Source organism: Lepidochelys kempii, chromosome 25 (genome assembly GCF_965140265.1).
Source record: "Lepidochelys kempii isolate rLepKem1 chromosome 25, rLepKem1.hap2, whole genome shotgun sequence".
In the NCBI taxonomy this organism is placed as follows: domain Eukaryota; kingdom Metazoa; phylum Chordata; order Testudines; family Cheloniidae; genus Lepidochelys; species Lepidochelys kempii.
The window spans coordinates 14,246,390-14,271,987 of record NC_133280.1 but is presented as its reverse complement, the minus strand read 5'-3'; the positions used below and the strand labels follow the sequence as shown (position 1 = coordinate 14,271,987).

Below are 25,598 nucleotides of genomic sequence, written 5' to 3'. Positions count from 1 at the left end.
AGCCATTGAACCAAACTGTAAACCCTGTATATAATGGAATCCACTTCAAGCCAGGGGGTGGAGCACTGGCAGCCCCCCTAGTTCCAGCACCTATGTCCCTGTGTATGCTGAGAATTTCACCTTTCAGGGCTTGGTGGGAACTGCAAGCTGATCTGAATCTCTTGGGATCCCATTTCTATTGCTTGCAAAATCCTCCCAGATACTTCCCAGGATCCTAATAAACCAACTAGTGACACAATCGGCATACAAGAAGCCAGGCACAATGTAAAAACCACAGGTGATAGCCTCCCCGATACAAAATGTTTGCTCCCTCCCCAGTGGGAACATTGCTTAAAAGGCACTGAGATGGCTCACTAAAAATTAGCGGTGCAAACGATTAGCTCCTGTGTGCTTATTAGAGATCCCTGTTTGTTTGTCATTACGTTTGAATGTTTTCTCTGTACCTCAGTTTTTTCCACCTGTGGTGGGGGGGGAAGAGGGTGTGAGGGGAGGGAGAATAACAATATTTGCATGTTCCTTGGGATGTTGTTTAGCTCCATTCATATCTGTGATTCTTGGATGGAAGGGACAAGAGATGAACAAATTATTATTGTAATTAGAATCCCAGCTTTGGCACATCTAATGTCACTCTCCATTTCCATGGCACTTTACAAATATTAGGTCCCCCAACTGCCCTGCAAGGCTGTAAATATTATTCCCAGTGTGGGAAACTAAGGCACCAAGAAGGGATGCGAGGTCCCCCCAAGGTCACGCAGCAGGTCAGTGGCAAAGCCAGGAGAAGAACCCAGATCTCTACTGCTCTACCCATTAGACATGCTCCCCAGTGAACAATACTCTTGGTTCATCTGTTGGGGTCAAATGCTCCTCTTGACTTCTGTGAGCAAAGATGAGCCAAAAGCTAAGGATGCAGAGGGGCTGTGAAAGGACATTTCCACCCCCCACCCACCCTTTGGCCTGTGGATTCTGCACTGTGGGCAGGACAGAGGAAAAAACACTTTCCATCAACAGGAAATCCAGCTGGATATGAAAGCTGACCTGTTGGCATTCTCATTTATACTAGTTCCCCCCACTGCTGGGAGGAAGCCTTCCAAAGAGGCAGGAGGGGCAGTCACAGTTGTGGGAAGGCAGCTGTGTGTCCAGAGAAGCCAGGAGGCAGTTCTGGGGATCCCCTCTTCTGGTGTGAGCAGGCAAACCCAGGTCTCTGATGGAATGATCAGTCAGGAACCTTGCAAATCCTGTTCTGGAGCAGCCCACATAGGGGATGGTTTGGCCCTTAGTCTTCAGTTGGTTTTTGTATCCTGTACAGTAGGGTGTTAATGGTGGTTGTGAGCCCAGCACCTCTGGGGGGTGGGTATGGTATAAGTGTTGCTGGGACATACCGACCCCACATACTGTGAGCCTTGCATGCATGGCCGTAGTGTTACTGGATCCATTTTTCTTGCCCTCCAGCCCTCCATTTGCATCTTGACCCTCTCTTTCTCTGACTGTGATGTTTTGCCATCACATTATATAAAATTCAAGGCATTTCAGCTCAAAGTAGGTCAGTAAGTTGTTTTTCCTCGGCCTGCCTGTTCTGCCAGGCACGACCATCCTGGAAGTGGGGGAGGAAGACAGGGAGAAGGGAAGTCAGGGGGGCTCCTCAGTAGCTTTGTGATTCAAATGCAAAAGGCCCAAGAGCTGAGCTCGGAGACCAAGACTGGGCTTGGAGAACAAACAAGACTGCTTCTGTCTCGCAGGACTAGCCATCAGCATTATGGTGCTCCTGGGCATCTCTCTACTGCAGAATCAGGGCGCATTTTCCCTGGGAAGCTGTGGTGCTGGCAGGGAAGATGCATATACTGTAACTTGTTTTGGTCTCATCTACACAAGAGAGATCAAACGCCGTAATAGCACTGTCTGGGGGCTGCCGTGCGGTAACCCCCCATCCCCAAGACTGTTGCTTCTGCAGTCTGGACGAGCCCTTAGTGAACTGTGACTGCTGAACTGATACTGTCTAGACTTCTGGAGGTCGTGTGGTAACATTTCTGTTGAGATTCTTAATGAAAGGGGTTTCAGTGAGAGGAAGCCAGAAGCCCCTGCAGTGGCTTGAAGCAGAAGGTTCCAACTCTGCTTCATCCCCTCTCTGTGATGTTTCAACTGAGCCTATCCCAGACGGGTTATGCAGGGGGCAGAGGTACAGAGAGAAGGGGGTTTATATAATGCTCTTTGCGCCTGACTCACTGTTGTGACTGGCGTTATGTAACTAGTGCTCAATTCTTTGTGCTGGGGATGGCAGATGAATGTACCCAGGGCTTGTCACCATGGTTACCAGAATCTTTACAAAGTTCTGTACAGTCCATATGGTTTCATTTTCAGTCTTTTCATCCTCTGGAGGGAAGAGCCCTGGATTTTTGGCTGCCCTTGGGGGTGGCAGAGTTCTCTGGTGGTTAGAGCAGTGGAGTGGGAAGTAGGAGAGTCGGGGACAGTTCCCAGCTCTTCCACTGACTTGCTGGGTGATTTTCCCCTTCTGAGTGGAGTGCTTTGAGATCTGCGGCTGACCAGCTCAGATAAATGCCGTATTTATCTGCCACACTTGCTGGGTGGCTTTCCTCAGCTTCCATTAATTCCTTTACTGAGCAGGGGCTGTCACCCCTTGAAATGTGAGTGCCAAGCTAATCGTCAGTAAGGGATTTGGAAGGAATCCTGTAGGAGGGCAGGGGAGGGTGTTGGTTTGAGCAGCAGGCCGGCGATGGAGGCAGCTTACTGGGCTCCCAATAACCTTCCCTGCTTAGTATATAAGAACAGAGATGTCCCAGCTGAAGAGGCTTCAAAGGGAACAGCCCTGTATTGTTCAGAGGGGGCCTGCCTCTGTTCTGGAATATCCGTTTCCTTCAGTTCTATGGATGATTGTGCAGTTAACTCTTTCTCCCCCAATGTAGTGTTTAAAAGGGGTGGTGTGCGGTGGGATAATGGCCCCAAGACACTGTCAATGGGTTAGGCCAATAACAGGCTGGGGAGAGGGGAGGGCTCCTTCTATGCTGCAGCACGATTCAAAGTTCACAGTGTGGAAAGAACGTCCCAGCACCGCCACGTGATTGCTTGGGCTCTGTCACCGAGAGGTGCTTCATCAGTCTGTACATCTTTGTTTTGCCTGATGTATATTTTTCTCCTTCAGCCTTTTTCTGCCTGGTCAACAAACACCCCTGATCTGTGCCTAGTGTAGGGAGGTAAGGAGGGGGGCAGGGAGCAGTTAATGGACAGCAGGGGGTTGAGAATCAATCCGTGGCCTAAGCCAAAGAAGCATTTATCAGCCACCCTTATCCTTAAGGACCTAGGTTCTGATCCTTCCCATTTACTTTAGTGGACTCTGGATCAGACTCCTAGTTCTGCTGGCCTCAGGCACTTAAGCAGTGTCATTGCTGCCAGTGGTGATATCTGGCTTCTAATCTGCAGCGCAAGCACCCTTCCTGGATTTAGACTAGCACCATGGAGAACGCCCATGAGCCACATGGGAACAGGTAGCAACTGTGAGAAGGCTGGAGAGCTGCTCTGTGGGTCTGTAATCAGGAGGTGAGAAGCATCTTTGCACAGGGCAGGAGAATTTGCTTCTCTGGTGAATCTCTCTCCAGCTAGCAGAGTCCCTGCCTGAGACATGGTGATGGAAAGGTTCCAAGGAAATCAGGTCTGGAAATGAGCGAGATGGGCTAATTGAGTTTATCCTGGTAAATGAATCAAATTCTAGCAGATCAGCCAGAAATCCTATTACGTTCACTAGCCTATTACCCATACGGAGATCATTAATACCTCTTGTTATTGAGGGCATAGCTTAAATCCAAGCCCTTATTGGAAATCCCGGGGAAATGACCTTTCCGGTGAGGTATGAGGTGAGCTTTGACTTCTAGTAGCCTAGGAGTTCAGAGGACTGGCTGTCCATACTCCTGGAGTCTATTCCTGGCTCTGTCACTGACTCCCTGTGTGACCTTTGACAAGTCACATCTCTCTGAGTCTCAGTTTCCCCATTTGTAAAATGGGGGATGATGCCTTGCTTACATGGGTGATGTGCAACTTAAAGTACGCAAAGGGCTTGGAGATTCTCAAATGGAAGATTCTGCAAAGGGGAAAGGATGGTGGAGTCATCTTCCAGGGAGATATCTGAGACTGACTCCATCGCTCATGGGCCCTGGCTCTATTAGGGAAATCTAAGCAAAGATTGCACCCCAGGGCTACCGCTGCTTCGGCCCCGCTGGCACCAGCAGCATTGGGAACCCTAGTAGGGACTCTCCTGCTGGCGTTATAAGCACTGTATCATGTAGCCCACCTCTGAGCAGGTGGTTTAAATATACCCCAGCTCTGTCTACACTAATCCTCCCACCATTTCAGTAGGATATGAGCCATGCAAGAGGGAGAGAATCTAAGAAAGAGGCTAGTGCAGAGAAGGCTGAGGGGTCTCCTTCCAGACCACGGTTCCCTGCTCTGCACCCGGCTTCCTTCCATTCTGCCTTTTCATATCACAGTCCGGCCTCATTAGAGGCTGAGTTTAGCTGACTCTTGGCTCTGCAGCTGTGCTAATTTGCTGATTGTCAGGGCTGATGGCTGAGCACTGTCCCACGCTGAGCATTTCCGGGTGGGAGTCAGGCACCAGGCACAATGGGAAGAATTAGGGAGAAAATCTTCCAAGGGCTGTCTCAGCAGGTTGTGAAGTAGACAAGCCCTGCCTTGGTTTCCGTCATCCTGTTTTCACTCTGATGTATGGGGCGGGGTTTGGAAGCCTTTGGATGATTTGGTTCCTTGGGTTTTCAGTAGGGGTCCCTCTCAGTCACGATTAGAGCCTCACTGGCAATATTGAGAGACGGTGAGGACTGAGCGCCCTGCCCCCAAATCTGCTGAGCCGGTCAGCCCCATGTGAGTGAGCAAGTGTCCCTGCACTGAGCTGCTGAACTCCCATTTCTACCACCCCTCATATTTATTTCTTCTCTTCAGCTGATGTAATAGCCATGTCATTCGTTCAGCATGTGTCACCCAGTGGTTAGAGCAGTGGGCTGGCAGGCAGGATTCCTGTGATCTGTTCTCACGTCACGTGTATTCCTGACTCACTGTGTAAATTCTGTCCCTCGGTTTCCCCAGCTCTACTATGGGGTAGTACAGACCTCTTGGGAGATGGCAGGTGTGTAAAGTTGCATTAATGAGTGTCTGCAAAGTGCTCTGAGGTCCATGTATGAAAGGAACTAGAGAAGCAACAGTGTGATTCTTCTGGATAGGCTCAGTGCTGTTAATGATCACAGCTCCCAGGAGAACAGATTCAGCAGGGGTTGGGAGCATTGGGAAGGGAGGATTTCTGTCTGTAACCCAATAACAGCTGCAGGGAATCTGGCATCCTGGGGGCCTGGATCAGGTGAGCCAGGATGGTGCAGAGACCTGTTGAAGGGGGGATGGGTAAGACTGACGGCTGCCCTCTATCCATTAGGAGCAAGTCAGAGACAAGGATCAGCACTCCCTTCCTCCTGAGAAAGTCTGGGTCTTGCTCAGCCTGATGGTCACAGCTTCTCCTTGCTTTGCAGGGGAACTGAAGAGAGTGGGGTTGGCTCATACACATGTGTGCAACCTTGCAAAAACATCTGCTTGCCTGGGAAAGTAATTTTTTTTTGATGGGCAAGGGAGACTGCCCCAGCTTTCCTGATCCGTCTTCATGGGAAAGGGCCAAGTAGGGTTTGTGCCTGGACAGGTGAAATGGTCCAGACGGTTCCTTCCCCCCCACCCCCGGTGGAGGAGCTGTGAACACCATCTCGGCCGTGGGGAAGACAGTGTCAGCACAAGGGCAGCGAATGTGTGTGTGTGTGACTAGGTGGTGGGAGCCATGCAGCCGTGGAAGGAGCCGCCTTGCAAAAGCGTTTAAGAAATCAGCTCTGCCTGTGAAAAGCAGGTTTCTTCAGCCGCAGCAAACGCAGGCAGGAAGGAGACAGTTTATCCGTTTAGCTGCTCCGCTCCCGCTGCAGCATCTCCATTAGTATTTGCTGAGAGCTGCAGTCCTGCGCTGCCAGATCAAAGGCCTTATTAACTTCTTTCTGATGGCATTTGGGCTTGAGAGGAAGGAAAAGAGGATCACTGAGAGATGAATAACGTACACACACTGCACAGAGGGATGGGGGAGAGAGGTGCAGGAAGAGGAGAAATCCACAGCCAGACTGAGGGTGGCAGGAGCAATTGTAGCAGTTAGAGCAGTGGGCTTGGAGTCAGGACTTCTGGGTTGTAGTCCGGGCTCTGCTGCTGAATCACCATGTGACCTCTGGGGCAAGTCACTTCCCCATCCCATGCCTCAGTTTCCCTGTCTGTAATACTGGGACGATAATACCTTACTTACAGGGGTGTTGTGAAAATTCAAGTGTAAATGGCTTCAGGAGCCTCACAGGGAGGGGAGGAAAGGGCAGAATGAGAGGGATTTATTTGGGATCAGGGGGAGGTATGTGTTCTATAGGGACATTCCAGAAATCTGTTTCCCCAGTGACCCCCGGAGCAGCCTAGGCAAACTCTCCTCAAAGTGACCCTGGTACTGATGGGCCTCTTCTGGCTCCCATCCAGGCTACTAAGCCTGCAGCCCGGTGACCCAAAGGGGTGAGTGAGGATTTAGCCAAGTGAGGTCTGGCTGGAAGCCCCACTCGTGCTGGGAGCCAAAGGCAGAACGAGACTGGGGAAGGGAGGCCAGTCTGTGGGATCTGCTGCTCTCATTTACAGGGCTCATTTAATTAAAAGGCAGTTAAGCTAATTATTGTCTGTATTCAAAACAAACAGAACCAGAGGTGCATAAGCAGAGGGCTTGAGCCATTAACCCTTTGGGCTCGGTGCTGCCTGGTGACCACAGCCTGCCTACCCTCGGAGCAGGGTCAGCATGGGCAGGGGCAGAGTCAGCTTCTCTCAGGCAGGGCCCTCTGCCCAGCACTGTCCTGGCAGCCCCCTTCTGGGGTAGGTGGGGAGTTCAGGCCCCATTCAGCCCTTGACTCCTGGCCAAGGGGCTAGTTGCCTTTTCATTGGCAATTGCAATCCCATCTTGCCCTGCAGCAAGCGCTCAGACAATACCTCACCGCTGCCTGCTCTGCTCTGACCGGGCCCCAGGCCTGTTCCGTAGCTTACGTCCAGTGCCAGGTGAGACATTTGGTGCAACGTGTCGGTTTAACTTTTCCAATGGGGCGTTGATCAGGAGCCCAAGTCTGGCACCAACTTGCCCGTCTTCCAAAGTGGGACAATACTGCCTGCAGCGCCGAGAAGCAAAGTGTCTCCAGCTCATCACAAAGGCAGTCAGGGCTTCTCCCAGCTGGGGGTTCAAGTCAGGCTCTGGGTAGCTGAGTGCCATGTCGTGGCCAGCTGAGTCCTGTCCCAACAAGAGAAGGTGTGTACGCATCTCCCTTCGCCTTTGGTCAGGTAAGGAAAGGGGGACCGATTTCTCATTGTCCTGCAGCTGGGGCCTGGTGAGTGCAGCATGGTACCAGCTCTATGTACTAGGCTGTTAAACCTGCTTGGCCCTGGGTGTGACAAGTGCCAAAGGTGCTGGGCAGCGCTGACTGACCCCTGGTGTTGGTTAATGTACTTCTATAGGACTGGGTGTTTCTCAGCTTGTTTTCAGTCAATTTGTGGTCGCTGTTCCCATGTTTGTAAGGATCCTGACTTGCATTTAATCAAAAGAGAAGAAGTTTCCACAACTCCCACCAAAGGTATTTGACGTAGTGGGAGGACAGAACTGACCCCCTGCTGGTCATAGGGGACCTTAAAACAGCTGGACAAAATTCCCTTTAAATGTGATCCTCAATAATACAGCTTAGCTCTTGCATTGACTTTTTTCATCCATAGAACTCAAAGCACTATGCAAGGCTACTACAGATGGGGAAACTGAGGCATAGAAAGCCAACATGATCTGCCCCCATGATCACACATCAGATCAATGGCAGAGCTGAGACTAGAATCCAGGATCCTGGTGCTCCATCCACCAAAGGTTTGAAAATGGGAGTCAGCAGAACCAAGTTTATGCTACTGGTTCCACCCCCGAAATTTACTCAAGTTATTCCCATGTCTAACCCCACTTTTCATATGCTGGGAAGTCTCCTGCTTTGTCTCCCTTTTGCTGTGTCAGCTGGGGAAGGAGCTGTCCCTTTAAGAGCAAAAGAACTGGGGTGGATGAGACCAGCTGGTTTAGTGCAGCTATTAACAGATACAAGGATTAGGAAGCTGCCAGAAAAATCTTGGCATTCTAGGGATTGTGCTGCATCCTGCACGAGTGCCCATGGGACATGTCTGCGCTGGGGAGGAGAGGACACCCGGACGTGAACTTGGCTGGGTCCAGAAATCACAGCACAAGGGCACTGGCTTGACATTGCCTGGCCTGTGTGAGGGTTATGGTAGCTCAGGATCTGCCACTCCACCATGTGATGGGAAGAGAGACCCTCTCATCCTTGCATGCTGGCTGCTTTCAGGGTAAGTTCTCTAGTGCCTCCACTGGTGTCTTCTTCCTCGCTGGGGCAGAGACGTGAACTAACCTGGGCCTGACCCAGGATTCCTTAGGGTCCAGTTATCCACTTCCCTGACTCTGAGGGCCAGGAGCCTTGGAGGTGCTGCTGTATTCAGTGTACAAAGCAGAGCCCTTGGATCCAGCAGCTGAATCTTTATATGATCCGTCACCCTGACAGGAGGCAGGTTTTAATGTGTCCCCTTGCGAAACATGGGTTCTGCTAACACAGACGTGACAGCAAAGGGACATGGCAGGTTTAGATGTGGGACCTGACTCTCCTCTACCTTGCACCGTCAGTGATCCCCTTGCAAAGTGACTGCATTCCGATCTGGTAGCGTCAGGCACCTGCTTTGCAGAGGTGACACAAGTGCCAGTGAATCGGGCTCATTGTACCTCGGATGATTTTAGCTATATATGATAATGATATAATTCAGGAATTAAGTAACATGTACACACTTGTGCAAAGTGTTATGGACAGAGGTAGTTTGGTGTGCACGTGTGTACGTATCAGACACAAGCTAAAATATGGTAAAACTATACCTGTGACTCCATCGTTTTATTATTTGGATTGTGGTGATGCCAGGGGCGGGCGGGTTGGGGGGGTGGTTCAGCCACCGTTTGGACTCTGTTGTGTTGAGCATGGTACCAGTAAATCTGTCCCTGGCCAATGAGGAGTTCCCACTTCAGGCTAATGGCAGGATGTCAGGAATGCAGGAGGAAGCTTTGGTGAGGTGTCTGTCAAGTCCTGTTGGTACATTTCACTGTCCAGATTGTTACATGGCATGTGTGGGGCTTCCACTTTCTGAGCCTTGAGTTCAGAGCTCGGAGAGACTTGAATTGTAGCTACTTATCCCAAAAGGAAGAAGGGAATTGACAGGAAACTCCCCTTGCATAAAGCCTCTGACTTTGCTAAGGGAACTGGTGCTCAGATGAGCTGCGTGAAATAAACGGGCTGCCCTTGTGGTGAGAAATCCCCGGGAGCGGCCAATTGTGCTGGGGGCCGACTGGGCAAAACCACGTACTGGGACTAGCTGCTGATATTGAGCTGGCATGTGGCACATCCAGTCTGTTCCGCTTAGATTCTCGTACCATGCCCAGCGTCTTGGTGTCAGAACTTCTGGACTGGCACTGTGAGGGGGAAAGTTATTTCTGATGGATGAAAGTTTTATTCTCCATCAAGTGCATTTGAATGTTCTTTGTCTGAGCCCCTGTGGTGTGGGGGATTGCTGATACAGTCTGGATGGCGTGTGGGGTGCTGGGGTGCTGGGGTGCTCTGTAATGCAATGCGAAGGCCATTACGGCCAGCGGAGCACAGGATCCAACATGTAAAAAAGTTTTGGATCCCTTCCCCCCAGCTTATAGTCACCCCCTGCTCCTCTCCTCCCTTCTAGGCAAAGGCCTCCCTGTGCCTTACAAAGATGAACCCGGGAGGCAGGGCTGGGTCATTTTCTTCAGCGTGGTAAAACAACTAGCCTTGGGAGACTGCAGATGGATCTAGAACCCAGGAGTCCTGCTTTGCCCTCCAGCACCTGTTCCTCACCCAAAGCTGAGAACAGAACCCAGGAGTCCTGACTTCAACCCCCTGGTCCAACCGCAAGACCACCTGTCCCCCAGGATTTATTTTGACTGCTCTAATTCCCTCTCCTGCCATCTGTGAACAAAGCTCTTGTCATCCTGCGGCGGGTGGGTTTGAAGTGTGTTGGTGGAGTGAAGTGGCCAGCTCCTGACAGCCTAGCTGGAGTTTATACACTTGATTCCCTGCTGGAAGCATGCGCTTCCCTCCCTCCATTCTGCAGGGATTTGCTGTCTGGCTGGCAGTAAGTGCAGGCATTAGCTCCGGTGGGGGCTGGCGGGGGGAGCTCTCCCAACAAGCCAGCCCCCTCTGCACAGTAATGGATCCAGCTGTACTCTCCTGCTCTAACAGTCCATCAGCATCAATAATTCACTGCGCCAGCCTGGGCCTGGTAAATAAGAAATGCTCTTCGACCTGCCCCGCGGGAGGGGGGATCTCCCCTTCCCCCCTGCAGGGACTGCGTCCTACAGGCTGCCTGACCCCGGACGAGTTTGGCTCCTGCGGGGAGCGGGTCAGGACCTGACACAGATATCCGGGTGTGGATCCTTTGGTAGCATCTGCTCTGTTTACCTGGGCCTTGGGGCCTCTCTCTGCGGGGATGGTGGGTCTCTGTGCTGTGCCACAGAGTCACTTCTGACCCAGGTTACGTTCCCAGGATCCCTTCTGTAACTGTTCTTGGCATTCAGATTACAGATGAACTTGGATAATAGACGAGCTCTTCATCTCGCCCCCTGGGCTTCCATCTCCTGTTCCCATCTGCATGAAACAGCCTCCGTCCGCACGCACCAAACACCCACCTGTAAGCCAGGGCATCCAACAGCTGCAGCTCAGGCTCTTCTCTACACTGTTGGGTTTTGCTTCTCCAAATCCAACAGTTTGACATAAATCCAAGAGCTAAACCCAGTCCTGTTCTCCACAGGGGCTGGCCTGGCTCACTCCCAGCTGGCTGATTGTTAGCCTTTTAGCCAAGGACCAGGTGACCTGAATCTTATCACCTGATTCTCAGACTATTCACCTGGGAGGCAGCTAATTAGTCACAGGCGGGGTGCAAGCCAAAGGGCCATTCCACTGTATGACACCATCCCCCTAGTCCTTCTTCCAACGGTGGTGATGATCCTTTGACCTACTGTTTTATCTGGAGGGCTAAGCATTAGAGTGGGAGTCAGGAACTCCCAGCTTCTGTTCCCTGCTTTGCCCCTTGGGCAAGTTCCTACCACCTCTCTGTGCCTCAGTTTCCCCATCAATAACAGGGATAATGACCCTGATCCACCTCCTAGGGTGGCAGGTTACAAGGCTTGAGAGCATGGCTAGTATGAGCTCACTGCACTGAGGGCGATTACACTAGTGCTATTGCATTGATTTCAGATGTCCAAGCATATGGGGTGAAATTGACCCCACAAGGCCTCTGTTCCTCTTCAGTCCAGGGTGACCTAGATGGGAGCCTAACTTTGCTGTCTCCCTGCCCTGGCGTGAATTTCTCCCCAGTGCACAATCTAGCATCCCAGTGCCGCAGCAGATAGGAGCTACGCTCCCGTGTATCCATCTTACTGGGGCCAAAGTTCCCCCACCTGCACCATAGCAACACACGCTGAGCTGAGTCCCTGACTTGAAGTCACCCCGACTCTCCTCAAGACAGGTGCAGGCAATGTCTCTGGCGGATCAGAGCAGGTTTGAACATAAGAAGGGCCATACTGGGTCAGACCAAAGGTCCATCTAGTCCAGTGTCCTGTCTTCCAACAGTAGCCAACGACAGGTGCCCCAGAGGGAATGAACAGAACAGGGAATCATCAAGTGATCCATCCCCTGTTGCTCATTCCCAGCTTCCGGCAAACAGAGGCTGGGGACACCATCCTTGTCCATCCTGGCTAATAGCCATTGATGGACCTATCCACCATGAATTTATCTAGTTCTTTTTTGAACCCTTTGCTGTGACCTTGGCCACTTTCCCTCCTTCCCTCCCTTCCTACCCCACATTTGTCTGTTGGGTTGAAAGCTTGTTGCACAAGTATTTTGCAGCTTTCCCTGTAACCCTGACTCTGTATTGCTTTGATTCCCCATTCCTCCTGCTCTTCACAGCCACTAGCTTGGCCCATGTGCCCGCTGTGGACGGGCGGGAGGAGGGACGCAGGCTGGCAGAAGAGTTCTCCACATGCAAAGATGCTGCAGGGCACACAGAAACCCCAGTAGTTTCTGATCCAGAAGCCTGATTTGAGACTTACTCTTGCAGCCATAGGAACCTCTGGTGAGGACGCACGTGGGCGTGAGTATTCTTCAGTAAAGAGCCAGCACCTTACAGCTGGCGGACGTGTTACTGCAGCCCTCAGACACATCACTCCAGCGTCCCGTACTTGCATAGAATGGGCTGTTTCTCCTGGACGTCGTAGCATTGCTGGGCCGCTGCGATCAAGGCGGCTCCGTGTCTAAGCGGGACAAGGGAGCGGCCCACCGTTGTCTTGGCAGGCCAGCTGCGGGGGGAAATAGGAGACCCTGCTCCAGAGACGCGTGCTGCCGGGAGCTGGATGGTAACACTGCTGCTTTCATCCCCCAGCGCATTGTCAACGGGCAGCAGCTGGGACTTTCGCCCGCACTTTGGCTCACAGCGGCTAGATTTTGACGCGGGTGGACGTTGAGTAAACTGGCAGCCCTGGAGCTAGAAGTCACCTGCTTCTGCACAGAGCTGGGACAGGGGTGGGCAAGCGTTCCCTATACTGATCCTGCTGATTTCTCAGCCCTGAGCTGGAAGAGCCACCCCTGGGGTGAGAGAGGAGCCCAGTCTCCAGGACTTATTTCACCCTTGGCCTCCCAACTGAGAACTGCCAGCCAGCAGGGCGGGGGCTTGTAGTGCCGATTACACCGAGACCCACCAACTCATTTCACATAGGGGCCACCCAACGGTTAGATCTGTCAGCCCCTGCCCACCTGGACTGCTTTTGAATCAGTGTGCTGCAGGGGCAAGTTGCCACATCCCATCCCCTGTTGTTATTTAATAGGTCATGCCCAGAGGCCTTGGTCAGGATCAGGGCTCCTCTACGCAGGCAGCGTGCCTCCAGAACACCCCCTCCTGGCCAGGGGGGCTCTATGGTGCCTGTCTCAGGTTTCTCCTCACAAGGGTTTTCCATCGCTCCTGGGGATTCATGCAGCTCAGCCCTCCTGCAGGGTCACTCTCATGGTCTAGTCCCCTTTTTGGGGTAACAAAAGTCCAGCAAGAGTCCACCCAAACAAGAGTCCTTCCACCCCACTTGAGTTCTTCGTCAATCCACTCCCAGCCCCACCTGGCTGCAGCCTCTTCCCTGCAGAAGCCTCTCTGCGGAGCAGTGACTCGGGCCTCCCACCTGGAGTCTTGAGGTTGCAGGGGCCCTCCAACCAGCTCTCGGCTGGGCTTTCCTCCTTTTCAGTCCCGCTGCCCAGGTAGGTGTAGCAGGCTGGGGCTAATTGAACAGGGCTGGCAGACCTGAGGCCTCCTGGCCCTCAAAGAGGCAGGTTACCCTGTTACACACCAGCAATGCTCAGTGTTGCCCAAATGGCCCCTGCTCCAGGGAGTTCACAGGCTAAGACAGGCCCCATCCAGGCTCTCACTGGTTTGAGATGGTGAAGGCAGATGTCATAGCTTGGTCTGGGTCCTCTTACTGGGGGTGGCCCGGACCATGGTGGTCTCTCACTAATCTGTGTCCTTAGCTGGGCCTTCTACGGTCTGGTCCTTGAGAGGTTGGAAGGCCAATAAGAATGCCTCCCGCCCCCTGAGGAAGAGGAGCCGTAATTACACCCCCCACAAACTCCCCTTCCGCACGATTGTCAGACTTGGTTTATGGAATGACTGTAATTAAACCCTCCAACTCCATTCCCTGTAATTTCAAGCTCCCAATATTTGTACTGGTGGTTTTGACTGGAGATGCATTATTCAGACCATTCAAATCTATATATGTTGGTGGTTGTAGCTGCCTTTCTTTAGCGGCTAACTCGGGGCCAGAAGTAAAATGTAGATTTTTTTAAAAATGTGCTCTTCTTTGGGAGTTTTTGTTGGCAAGCGTCGAAGAATCTGATTTAAACGATTCCCTGAGTTTGAGCTGATTCAGAACTGAGAGGGGATAGCAAAGGTGTACGTGTGGCGGGGGCGTGTGTGTGTGTCTGTGGAGGGATGGGAGGGTGATTCGTCGGAAGCAGCAATGGAACTGTGTGTCACAAAAAACATTTACATTCCCCTTGCTGTCTGGCTCCGCGAGTAGGTTCCTTTCCCAGCCTGCATCCCAAACTCGCCCCTTCCTGGGATTTGGCTTTAGCAGTAACCTAAATTCCAGCTCAAGCCTTCCCTTCAGGCTTGGCTACACCTGTTGTTCCTCGCTCAGGCCTGCTCAGCCCACACTCTAGATTCTCCCTCTCTTTCTTTCTGCCCAGAACCCACGTAACCCTTTCTCAGCAGAATCGGCCCCTCCTCACAGGGTGGGGATGTTTCAGGTTAGAACTGCCAGCTGGTCACAGACTGGGTCTGTGGTCTCAGGTAAGTCTCTTCTCTCGATGCCAATGACGGTAATAATCTTCCTCTCCTCCCATGTTTGTTGTAAATTCTGATTAACGAGTGTGTCTGTAAAGTGCTTTGAGGTGTGTGGGCGCTAGGCAAGGGCAAAGGAATAGTATTGGCGGGTGTGTGTGGTGACCTAGATACATGCCCTCTAATGTTATCTCTTCTGGGGCCTGTCTCTGCCACTGTGGGTGGCTGTGAGATGCCAGGGATTGTTGCTATCTAGACGCTGGTTTATTGCTACTTGAGTTTATCTCCAGCCAGGCTGGCTGTGCGTCACACCCGACTTGCTTAATCACAGTTGCCATCCATGGAAGGGACTTATCCATGGCACTCAGCAAGTCAGGAATAGAACCCAGGAGTCCTGACGAAAGGGGACTAGATAAATCAGAGTGTATTTCTCAATCGCCTGCAAAGCATGTATCTGGTGACGTGGGTAGCAGGAAGGCTGCAGCAGTGAAGGGGGGACTGTTACTGTGTTTTGTGAGTCAGGACAGTGGGGTTGTTTTTGGCACTGTTCATGGGACTTGAACCTCCTCTGACTTTCACTGAGGTGACTTTGCTGGCGCTCTGGTAGCGCGAGGAGAGACTCGGGCTGCGTCTCGTCGCCAGTGCCCCATCTGGGCATTTGGAGTGTCTCTGCCAGGGCGCATCTGTGCTAATGCTCCGCACTTAACATCTCCAAAGCAGGAGAAATGTGCATTGCTAAGAGCCAATGGGTCCCACTCTGATTTCATTTACCCTGGGGCGACTCCACTGGCTCGACTTACTGCTGATTCACACCAGTGTAAGTAAGAACAGAATCAGGCCCCCCGGGGCCACATTGGGGATTTCTTTCTTCTGATTTTGGGGGAGGGTGACAAAGAGCTCTGGCTGTAGTGGCCTGATTCCCCGCTGCTTGCACTTGGTGGGTGTGAAGTGCTACAGAGCCGAACGGCAGCATGTTCCACTCTCTCTGCACAGCAACGACACACGGTGCAGGGTAGAGAAGAACCAGGCTCAGTCGTGTCCTGCTCACACTGGGCTGCTTGGCTCTCCCTGCCCTGAGACAGGCCAGATCCTCAGCTGCTGTCAATGGAGCAATGCCGATTCATATCCCGCTGCAGATCTGGCCTGGGACAGGAGCGCGGGTGGGTTCAGTGGGAGTCGGTCTCCTCGCTAACAGCTCTCCTCCTTGCTTGCCTTTCACCCCTTTCCAGGAAGCATCATGCTGACCAGTATCGCCGATGGGATCATGTGTTGCTTGATGGGCAAGACAACCAATGCGGTGGGGCCTGTGGACAGCTTTGAGTCCAGCGATGGCTACAGCTTCCTGGAGGTGAAGCCCGGGAGGGTCCTGCGGGTGAAACACTCCCTGCCCACCCGCCAGCCCAAGGAGGGACCCGAGGGGCCCGAGCGGGGCGTGGTGCACTGTAAGCGCAAGATCACCCTCTACCGCAATGGGCAGCTGGTGATTGAGAACCTGGGCGATGCCATCCGCTCCGAGCTCCTGCACTGCCAGAATGGCCCCATGGAGCCCCAGAGCACCATGGAACTGGAACTCTCGGACATTGCTGGCAATGCCTCCACCCAGGGCACCGCCAACCCGGGCTCCAGCGCCCAGCAGGCTCTGGCGCCCGGCAAGCGCCGGAAGCGCAAGCCCAAGAAGGTTGTCAACATCGACTGCAAGAAGCAGATCAGCAGCTGCAAGGGGACGCAGAGTGACGTGGTGCTGTTCTTCATCCACGGCGTGGGCGGCTCCCTGGACATCTGGAAGGAGCAGCTGGACTTCTTCAGCAAGCTGGGCTACGAGGTGGTGGCCCCAGACCTGGCCGGACATGGCTCTAGCTCCGCCCCGCAGATTGCGGCCGCCTACACCTTCTACGCCCTGGCTGAGGACATGAGGGCCGTCTTCAAACGCTATGCAAAGAAGAGGAACATCCTGATAGGCCACTCGTACGGGTAAGGCACCGGCGGGTGGTGGAGAGGCTTGCACAGTGGGTAACTCCCCACCCCAGCATAGTCTTCTCTAGTGAATGGATCTCTCAACACACCGTGCGGGTCAGGACTCCCCGCTGAAAGAAAGATGATAGGACTAGAGGTCTTTCAATTACAGATCGGTACATCCGGTCTCATGTCCCACCCACTCATCAAGCTGGATCACACCACTGGGCCATCCTCCTGGACTGGCCCTTTGGAAGGTGAGGGAAGCCCCCCATGCAGCTGGCCCATTGTCCCGTCAAGGAAACTAGTGGCCCAAGTTGCAGCTGCAAGGCTTGTGCAAGGCCAGAGGAAGCAGTAATGCAAATAGACCTCTCTCGCTCTGGCTCTGCTTGGTAGGGTAGCTGTGTGGCTTGTCCCTTTAATGGTAGCTTCTCCCCAGTGGGCTCCTTGCTGTCAGGGGTGGCTGGGAGTGGTCAGCCTCCTTCCTGATCCCTTGATTATTAGTTTTTATTTGGTTCTTAAATCTGGGAGGAGACTCTGCAAACCCGGCAGCGGCTGCAGCAAAGCCCAGTGCATCTCCTGCTGCCTCTTGTCGACTGGTGCATGATCCCTACCCCCAGGCAGATTCAGTCTTCAGCCCCAGATCACAGGCCCTAAACATGCACTCTGGGGGGCTGTGCTGTGCTGGCTGGCCCTAGTGTCAGCTCCACTCCCCCTGGTCACTGCTGCCCGGGGAGCAGAGGTAGCCTGCGCAGTTCCCAGTGGCCATGCAACGAGCTCTGAGCCACGCTGAGGAAGTCTGGGAACAGCTACTGGGCAGGCCCCCCACAGCATGTGCTTCACCCCCAGGCACTGCGGGTGAAAGGGGAGATCACTTTCCATGGCGCTTCCCATCCTTGGCCTCTCTGCCGAGACCTCTGATGAGAGGGCTGGCTAGAGGCCGGTGGGGCAGAAGTCCTGTGCTGAGACTAGTCACCTCATCGCACAAAGGGCTCGGGCCAGACCTGATCTGGATTTGAACTGGGAAACCGCATCTGAATGTCTCCGTAGCTCGGTCCCACCCCCTTGGCTGTCCAGCTTCGATCATGCCCCAGGGGCTCCCGGCCACTCATTTGCAGTCCTAGTGCTCCTAGCAGTGAGGTAGAGCCAGACAGCTCATCCCAGCTCTTGCTTTCCCGGTAGGGACCAATATGCTTCATCCTTCAGGGTCTAAACTGAGAGCTGGAGACCTCATTTCACTTATGATCAGCACCATCTCCCCTCTGCTCTCTAATGCTGGAAGCCAGGCTGCACAAAGACCTCCATCTGTGGCCTCCGGGGAGGCTGATGAAGGGGGAGTGACTGCTCCCAAGCAGTGCTGATGACCTGTCCTGCAAGGGGGAGGGGGCCTTATAAATAGCAGTAAGTCCAAGAAAGTCAATTAGGCAGCAGTTAAGCCGTGCAAAGAGCAGTGCGCGGAGAAGGAATTCGTAAAGGAGCAGGCCCTCGCTGCAGCCTCCCGAGGTATTTAATGGTGTGGCCAGGAATGGAGGAGACAGATACTGGCTCAGAGCCGCTGAGTGAAAGGGGATTAGGTTTGAAAGACAGCTGTGGAACGTGAAGGGATCTTGGCTGTCAACTAGATCAGAGATGAAACATCCCCCCCACCCTCCCGCCACCCAGGTCCTTGTGCGATGGACACTCTCATCCATGCTGTCTAATGATTGATTTGCAGCGCAGTGAGAATCAGACACTCGTTAGAGGCTATCCCTGTCCCAGCTCTGGAGCGTCTGTGTAATTCAGACCCCAGTAATTATGGAGCAAAGATGCCCTAGCAGCTGGTTGAGTTCAGGTGTGTACATAAAGCAGGACTGAACCGATCAGCTCCCTCCTGCTCTGGGGCTCAAAATGTGTCTCAGGCAAAGTAAATGGTACAGGCTGGGTTTCACGTGGAGCAACGATATTGGGGTTCCTCAGCTCTTGGTCAACCCACATGTTTCAAGTAGGACTGGATTAGCAGGGGAGGATTAAGGGTGGTCAGCAGAGCCGTGTGTGTGGGGAGCCCAGGGACGGGATAGCAGAGAGGGGGCGCAGGTCAGGAGTGACTGGCGTTGGCAGAGCGGTGTGTGTAGGGAGCCCATGGCTGGGACAGCTTCCGAGGAAGGCGTATCTCCTCTCTAACACAGCACTATCCCATGTGGGGGGGAAGGGGGAGAAGCCCCCCCCGGCCGCCAGCCTCAATCCTTTTTGTACTCGGACATACGAGTATCAACAGCCTTTGTAACTTCCACACCAGCTGGTGTGACTGCGGGTGCCCCCCGTCAGATAAATGCCCCGTCTCCTCCTTGCAGGGTTTCCTTCTGCACCTTCCTAGCCCATGAGTACCCGGACCTGGTCCACAAGGTGATCATGATCAACGGGGGCGGCCCCACCGCGCTGGAGCCCAGCCTGTGCTCCATCTTCAACATGCCAACCTGCGTCCTTCACTGCCTGTCCCCCTGCCTAGCCTGGAGCTTCCTCAAGTGAGTCGCCAACTCTTCTGACAGCTGTGGCTGGAGAAAATTAACACTGGGGAGGGAGAGGTTTGCAGAAGGGTATGAAAAGCTTCCCCCTCCTCCGCTCGGTACGACGGGCTGTACCAGCAAGGGCAGAGGCAGCGCTGGGGATGTGCCAGGACAAGTGGCAGCCACATCTGGCAGCAGCTCCCCACACCTGCTTCTCACCCCCTCTTGCACAGCTTCACCTATTGTCCCGCTAAGCATGGCATCTGAAGGGGCTAGTATGCACCCACGTCAGGGGCCTGCCCGGCCTCTTGCAGCCCCAAGAGGGGCCCGGCTCTAGCTGAGCAGAGACGCGCAGGGGGAGATCATCTGGGCTCTGCCATTGCCCAGAGACAGTCAGTCCGTCCGCCCAGCAGGCAAACGGCAGCTCTCCCTCCCCAGCCCATCTCCTGGGCTCACTCCCTGTGCCAGGCATCTTCCGCGCCAGCTCTCTGTGCTACTGCAGACCCAGCTGGGCTCCCCCTGACCCGGGCCATGCTGCTAACTCTCCCCCACTCTCTGTCATGTGCCCGGTAGGGCTGGCTTCGCTCGCCAGGGTGCCAAAGAGAAGCAGCTGCTCAAGGAAGGCAACGCCTTCAACGTATCCTCCTTCGTCCTGCGGGCCATGATGAGTGGGCAGTACTGGCCGGAGGGTGACGAGGTCTATCACGCCGAGCTCACCGTGCCGGTGCTGCTGGTCCATGGCATGCATGACAAGTTTGTGCCAGTGGAGGAGGATCAGCGGATGGCCGAGGTACGGTACCGGCAGCCAGACCTGCGTGGGCTGAGGAGCACAGCGTGAGTTAGAAGCAATGGGATTTGCTAAGTGGCATCAGATCGTTGGTCTGTGTAGTCAGCATCCCCCTTCTTGCTGTGCTGGACCAGACCGGTGGGGTCATATTGCCTGGTTTTCTCTGCCTCTCCCCAGCTGCCCCCAGTGAGACCCCTGCCCTGGGATCTCCCCTCCCTGCTGTACTGACTCAGGCCAGGACCCATTAAAACCCTTCAGCCTTGAGTGGCTGGAAGGAACACATCCTTCAGGTGCAATGTGCCCTCTCATTGGACAGAGCCCAATCTAGCTGTTGCAGCCATTGGATGAAATGTGGTTCTGATTTGCATATGCAGATATATCACCCTTCCCTTGAACTCCCCCGGCTGCCATGGTGGAGAGGCAGAGTAGGGGTCCAGCTGGATGCAGTCCTGGGGGCAGAGCCACCCTGTGTGGACAGCTGTGTGCAACATGCTGGTCAACTTGGGCAGGGACCCCCACCCACTGCCTGCCCCCCCTTCCCTGCCCCTGATCAGAGAGGCACGCTGGGCTCAGGGCACATCTCCTCTCTGGCTCCTGTGCTGCCAGCCAGCGGCCCTGGAGGTCACCCTGCTCCCCCAGGCTAGCTGGAGCGTGAGCGATGGCTGATGCCTGCCAGTGCATGAACAGACAGGCAGAGCCCTTCAGCTGCCCTTGCCTGGCGTTATCTCCTCTTCCTCTGGGGACGAGCAGCGTGGAACGTGTTGCTGGCATGGGCAGGGTGGCTCTCGCAGCAGCTTGCGTCCCAATGAGATAAGCCCAGAGCTGGGTGCCAGGACTGGAGCTGGGGGGAAATCAGTCCATGCCCATTGAGCCTGACCTCAGCCCCAGGGGCTCTGCCATTGAGTCTGACAGCTCCAGACTTCCTCCTTGCACCATCAGTTCAGCACTAGTATATGCCCTCCCCACCCCCGCTAGTGCCCACCTGTATGGGAGGGGGAACTGCTGGCTGGGATCCTGACTCTTCCAGTTTCCATAAGCCCTGATGGCCATCCTGTGCCATGTCCTCTATTCCCAGATCCTGCTGATGGCGTTCCTGAAGGTGATTGATGAGGGCAGTCACATGGTGATGATGGAGTGTCCGGAGACGGTGAACACCCTGCTCCACGAGTTCCTCCTGTGGGAGCCCGAGATGCCCGCCGGGGAAGGGCGAGAAGTGGAGAAGAAATAAGCCAGTCAGCGAGTGGTGACCCGGCTCCGGTGCTACTTCGACGGGAGGGACTTTTCGACATGGAGAGAGACGGGGTCTGAGTGCAGGAGCGGAGGGGGGTGTGGTGGAAAGGCTCCTCCCTGGCCACGCCTGGAGCTGCTTTCTTCCCTGGATACAGCTGGATTGGAAGCTGGGCTGGCTGGCGGTTAAGCACAATGGCTTCAAGGGGAGCCTCTTTGCAGGGCCTGGTGCGTGCAGGCTGGCGGCAGGAGTAGGGCAAACTGGCCGAGGGCGCGCTCCCTGGGAGGGTACGCAAGCACGCAAGCTGCATCTTCATCCTGTTTCCTTGTAGTATAATTTCTCTCATGCAGTGGCCCCATTTAGGGCAGGGGGTGGAGAAGGGAGACTGTGGGGAGGGGCTCAGACTGGTACAGCATGTAGGGCCTCTCCGCTCCCCATAGCATCCCACCCACCATTAACCAAAGGGGCGCTTTAAGGGAGAAGCCACAAGATGAGGATGGACAAAGCCATAAGGGGCAGGCTCTTCCCACGAACTCTTAGCAGCTAGATCCCCCGCTTCGCTTCGGCTGAACGTGAGCCAGCCCTGGATAGCTGAAGCGCCTTGCCGGAGGGCCAGTGGTGGGCTTGACCCTGCCCGACACAGGGTACCTGCCCCGAGGAGCTCACAACCTAAAGGATGTGTGGCTTTTGCCCCAGGGAGAAGAGGCAGAGAAGTGAGGACTGGTCACCATGCATGTCTGGCTGGCAGCTGAGCAAGGCGGGATAGTGACTGGTGGTGCCAGACTCCGAAGAGCAGCCCTTGAGCCTGGCTCTGGGACACAGGGACGGCTCCTGCTGAACGCTAGCTGCCCTGCCTTGGGACTGGGCCCATAGATCAGCTTGACACCAGCTGTCCGAGAGGAGGGGGCGGATGAGCAAAGGCCGAGCTGTCCAGCAGCAGGGTCTACTGTTCTCAGCACACCCCAAGCATGCCTTCCACCTCCTAACCCACCAGTGCTTTAGGTACCTTTTCCCTGGCTTCATCCACATGGCGACCCTCCGTTTCCCCACACAACCTTCAATGAACCGATAGGGCCAGGGGAGGGTCTTGGGGAACTGATTTTGACGCCGTCCCATGATCAGTCAGACCATAGGTCAATGACATTGCAGCCGGATTCACTACAACCCCAAACTGCTCCCTTCACTGGGGCCAGGTCCTGCCTCAGGGCATTTTCCTCGCCAGCTTCCCGCTGAGCATCTCCCGAGTGTAGTTTGGTAGCCCGGACGGAAGCTGAGTGTGTCCGCATGTGAAGCGGAGAGGGAGCCGTGGCACATCATTATCTAGCCATTAACACACCGTGCATCCATCCATCCCCGTTAGCGTCACCTTTCGCACCCAAACTTGGTGGGCATCGAGTAATCTAGCCCTGGGTTAGTGGGGGGAGGGGAATGCTGCAAAGAATGAGGGAATAACTACAAAAGAAAACCAGTCACGTTACCTATAGATGCCACTACTGTGGAAAAACCACCCTCTGACGCTGTCCATGCGGCTTTTCCTCTGGACCCTGGCAAAACCAGCAGCAGGGCAGGTACCGGCTGAAAGGGGCAGGGAGGGGCTGAGTCCGTTGCAGAACGGGCTGCGAAGAGTTGAAAGTTGAGCTCTGGGGCTCCCCCTCCACTTTGACAGCAGTGACCATTTGATCCAGTCCACAGCAGGGTGGACAGGAGTTGGGGCCAGTTTAACCGTGTCCAGTTGCAGGCCAGACTGACCCAGAGGCAGAGGAAAAAGTCTCCTCCCACCCCTCATTTTCAGTTACTAGGAGTGAGGGGATGGGTGGGGGCTGCTGTGTGACCGAGGCCTGGCTGGGACAGCTGTGCTGCAGCTCTCCCCCATGCAGCCAGGCCTGTCGGCTCCCTCCTGCTCCACGCTGGATTATTGCCAGCTGACGGCCCATAAAAGGAACAGCGCTTCGTGGCCATAGGGCTGCACACCCAACCCTGTGCGGCATCGCCCAGGCTGCCAGAGCCCACGCCGGGTGCAGGGATCTCTCCCTTCCCTGCTCCGTCATCGAAACCAAAGAGATACAAACGAGCCTCTTTGTCCTGTACAGCCTCCGCAGAGCAGCTCCCGCACTCTGCAGAGAACTGAACTGGGGCGGGGTGGGGCAGATCTGGACACTTCACCCCAAGAACAGGCGGAGCCAATCCTCTACTGGAGCTGGACCAAGTTGCTGGAAGGATCTTTGGGGGCCTGCTGAGTGCAGCTGACCCGCTGCTCTTCTGCACAGCCAGGGCTGAGGGGCTTCCAACGTGCCAGGCCATGGGAGGGGCTTCTGCACCCACCTCTGCGTGACAGCACCACTTCTCCAAGGCCAAACCTGCTACAGGCACGCTCAGCCCTGCCACGGACTGCAGCGGCTGTGGGCCAAGCCAAAAGCCACTGCTGAACTTGGCTCGTCCCCGGGAGCACAGCCCTAGGGTCTCTGACACGACAACAGTAACCGCCATAAGCCTAGGGATGGCCGTTCCAGAACAGAACCCATCTCCCGAGCCAGCAGGTTCTAGCGGGGAGGAAGCCTGAGTATGGCAACCCACCATATGCGACAGCAACCTGACTCCCTGCTCCGCAGGAACCAGCAGGTATGGATCACTGACTGAAGGGTGTCCCTCCCGGGTGCTCCTGACCCATGCGGCTGTGGTGGACTTGGCTCCTGGCCCTTGCTGTCTGTACCTGTTTGTCTCATAATGAGAATTTTAACGACTTACAAGGAGGTTCAAAACATGTTTCCAGTTAGTCGACTTTGCCTCCAGTGAACTGTGTGACCAAGTAGCTGCTATTAACCAATCGAAGCAGGAATCTCTAGACTAACGCCATCTCTAGACTGACGCCTTGTCATCAGTTACATGGCTGGATGACCCCCGTGTTGTGTCCTTAATTCTTAGTGGAAGCTGCCTAGCACTTCAGCCTTCTGATGTTTTATTTCAGAGCAGCTGCAGAAATGGGCACAGACCTGTTGTAACCTTCCATTTGTTAGGGACCATCCAGTTAACAATCCAAGGGGACCCTCCCTTTGCAAACTGAATCCTCGGGGGTCATTGCTGTGGGGCTCGGAAGCACTTTGCGTTTGAACGAGATGTAGAACTAGTCAGGAAAGATCCCCCCAGCTCGCTGGGAAAGGGCAAGGGGAATGTTAACCGCATTGTTCTGGCCCAGTCCCACTCTGGGTAATTACATTGTGCCTGCTTAAATTAACCCTGCCATTGCCAAGTGAAATGGTTGTGCAGCCTTTTGCTGCACGCTATTAAACAGCTGCTGAATTTCAGCGGGCAGTGGAATTATCCCGCTGTGGTTTGGACAGCCCTGGCTCACTGGAAACTACAGACAACAGATTCTCTTTGCAGGGGATTTGCATGGGCATCTCAGAGAGAAGCAGCAACTCAGCCAGCTCTGGCCCCGAGCAGCAGGAAAACGACACAGCAGCTTCCAAGGAGGAAGAGCTGCACTGATTAGGGACTAAATGGCAGACAGGCTCCTGCCTCTAGTTCATTGTTATGATGGGGTCCGGAAATGCTAACACTGCTCTGAGAAAGCCGAGGGGTCTGTCAGACACGCCACGGAATGAGGAATGTGTAGTAACTTCATTGCCAGAGAATGGATTGGCACTGGACCCTGCGCTGAGTGCAGACAGGGGCTGGCTGCATGGTCAGCCAGCCACCAGAGAACACTGTCACTGTAGCGTAAAGAAATGTCTGCTTATTGCAGTAGACAGACTGTTCTCCCTCCCCACCCCCCAAAATAGTGGCAGTAGTGGGCAGCTATTGCCCATGACAAAGGAAGAGGTACTGGACCCAACTCCTCACCCCACACAGTCCCTTACACCAGTGGGTGTAAAATGCTACCGACTCCAAACAGCACCATCCTAGCACTAAGGGTTAATGGCTGCCCAAGGTGTGGGGTGAAGAGGTGCAGCCCTGGGTGCAGCCCTGTCCCACCCTTCTCCTCACCCTTAGAGCAGGGTGTGTTCAACTGATGGGTGGGAGGGTAGGAGCTATTCTCCAATGAGGAGGGAGAAGAGGCCAATGCTTTGGCTAGGTTCTCTCCCACTAAGTGGCAAGGGTGAGGTTCTTAGAGAACTGTCTGTAACCACCAGCCCCAGGCAGGCTGTGGCCCCACAGACAGAAGCCTGCTGCTGGCACTGGACTGCCATGCTGTCTGATTTGACCATTAACAGTCCCTCCCTACAGCTGGGCCCCAAGAGCTGCTTCCCCCATCCTCCTGATTTGTACTTGGAAACACAGGGTTGACCTTGTCGCTGTGTTGAGGTGACTGTTACTGTGCCCTGTTGTGGTACACGTTCTTTTAAGTGTTTGTTGCCATGAATTCTGGAGTCTGTGCCACTTGTACCTGACCCTGCTTGTGTGGAAGCAAAAGGAAAGTTGTGTGCTGTGATCCACCATTTAAAAATGAAACCCTAACCTGTGAGTGTGCCATTTCATACAGTAAATATCTACGATATTCTCAGCACATGTGACTTTATTGATAGTGACAGGCTCCTGGGGCAGGGTCTGGTCTGGGCTCAAACATAGGCCCTAGTTCCATCACTACTGCTCTGAGCCGTTAGCCTCTCTGCTGGTC

General features: G+C 54.3%; 1 protein-coding gene across 5 annotated transcripts in view; it reads left to right on the top strand.

The window, feature by feature from the left end:
• ABHD8 (abhydrolase domain containing 8) overlaps window positions 1–25,484 on the top strand; it is a 31,688-nt gene extending 6,204 nt beyond the window's left edge. For 4 of the 5 annotated variants that reach the window (XM_073323964.1, XM_073323962.1, XM_073323965.1 and 1 more), the window contains 4 exons: window positions 15,762–16,503; window positions 18,816–18,986; window positions 19,542–19,758; window positions 20,831–25,484. In XM_073323964.1, coding sequence (XP_073180065.1) covers window positions 15,762–16,503; window positions 18,816–18,986; window positions 19,542–19,758; window positions 20,831–20,983 — 1,283 coding nt within the window. In that variant the 3' untranslated portion in view covers window positions 20,984–25,484. Of the gene's footprint in view, window positions 1–15,761; window positions 16,504–18,815; window positions 18,987–19,541; window positions 19,803–20,830 lie in introns of all 5 variants that reach the window. The other variant, XM_073323967.1, reaches the window with a different exon arrangement.
• Window positions 25,485–25,598: the final 114 nt, after the last annotated feature.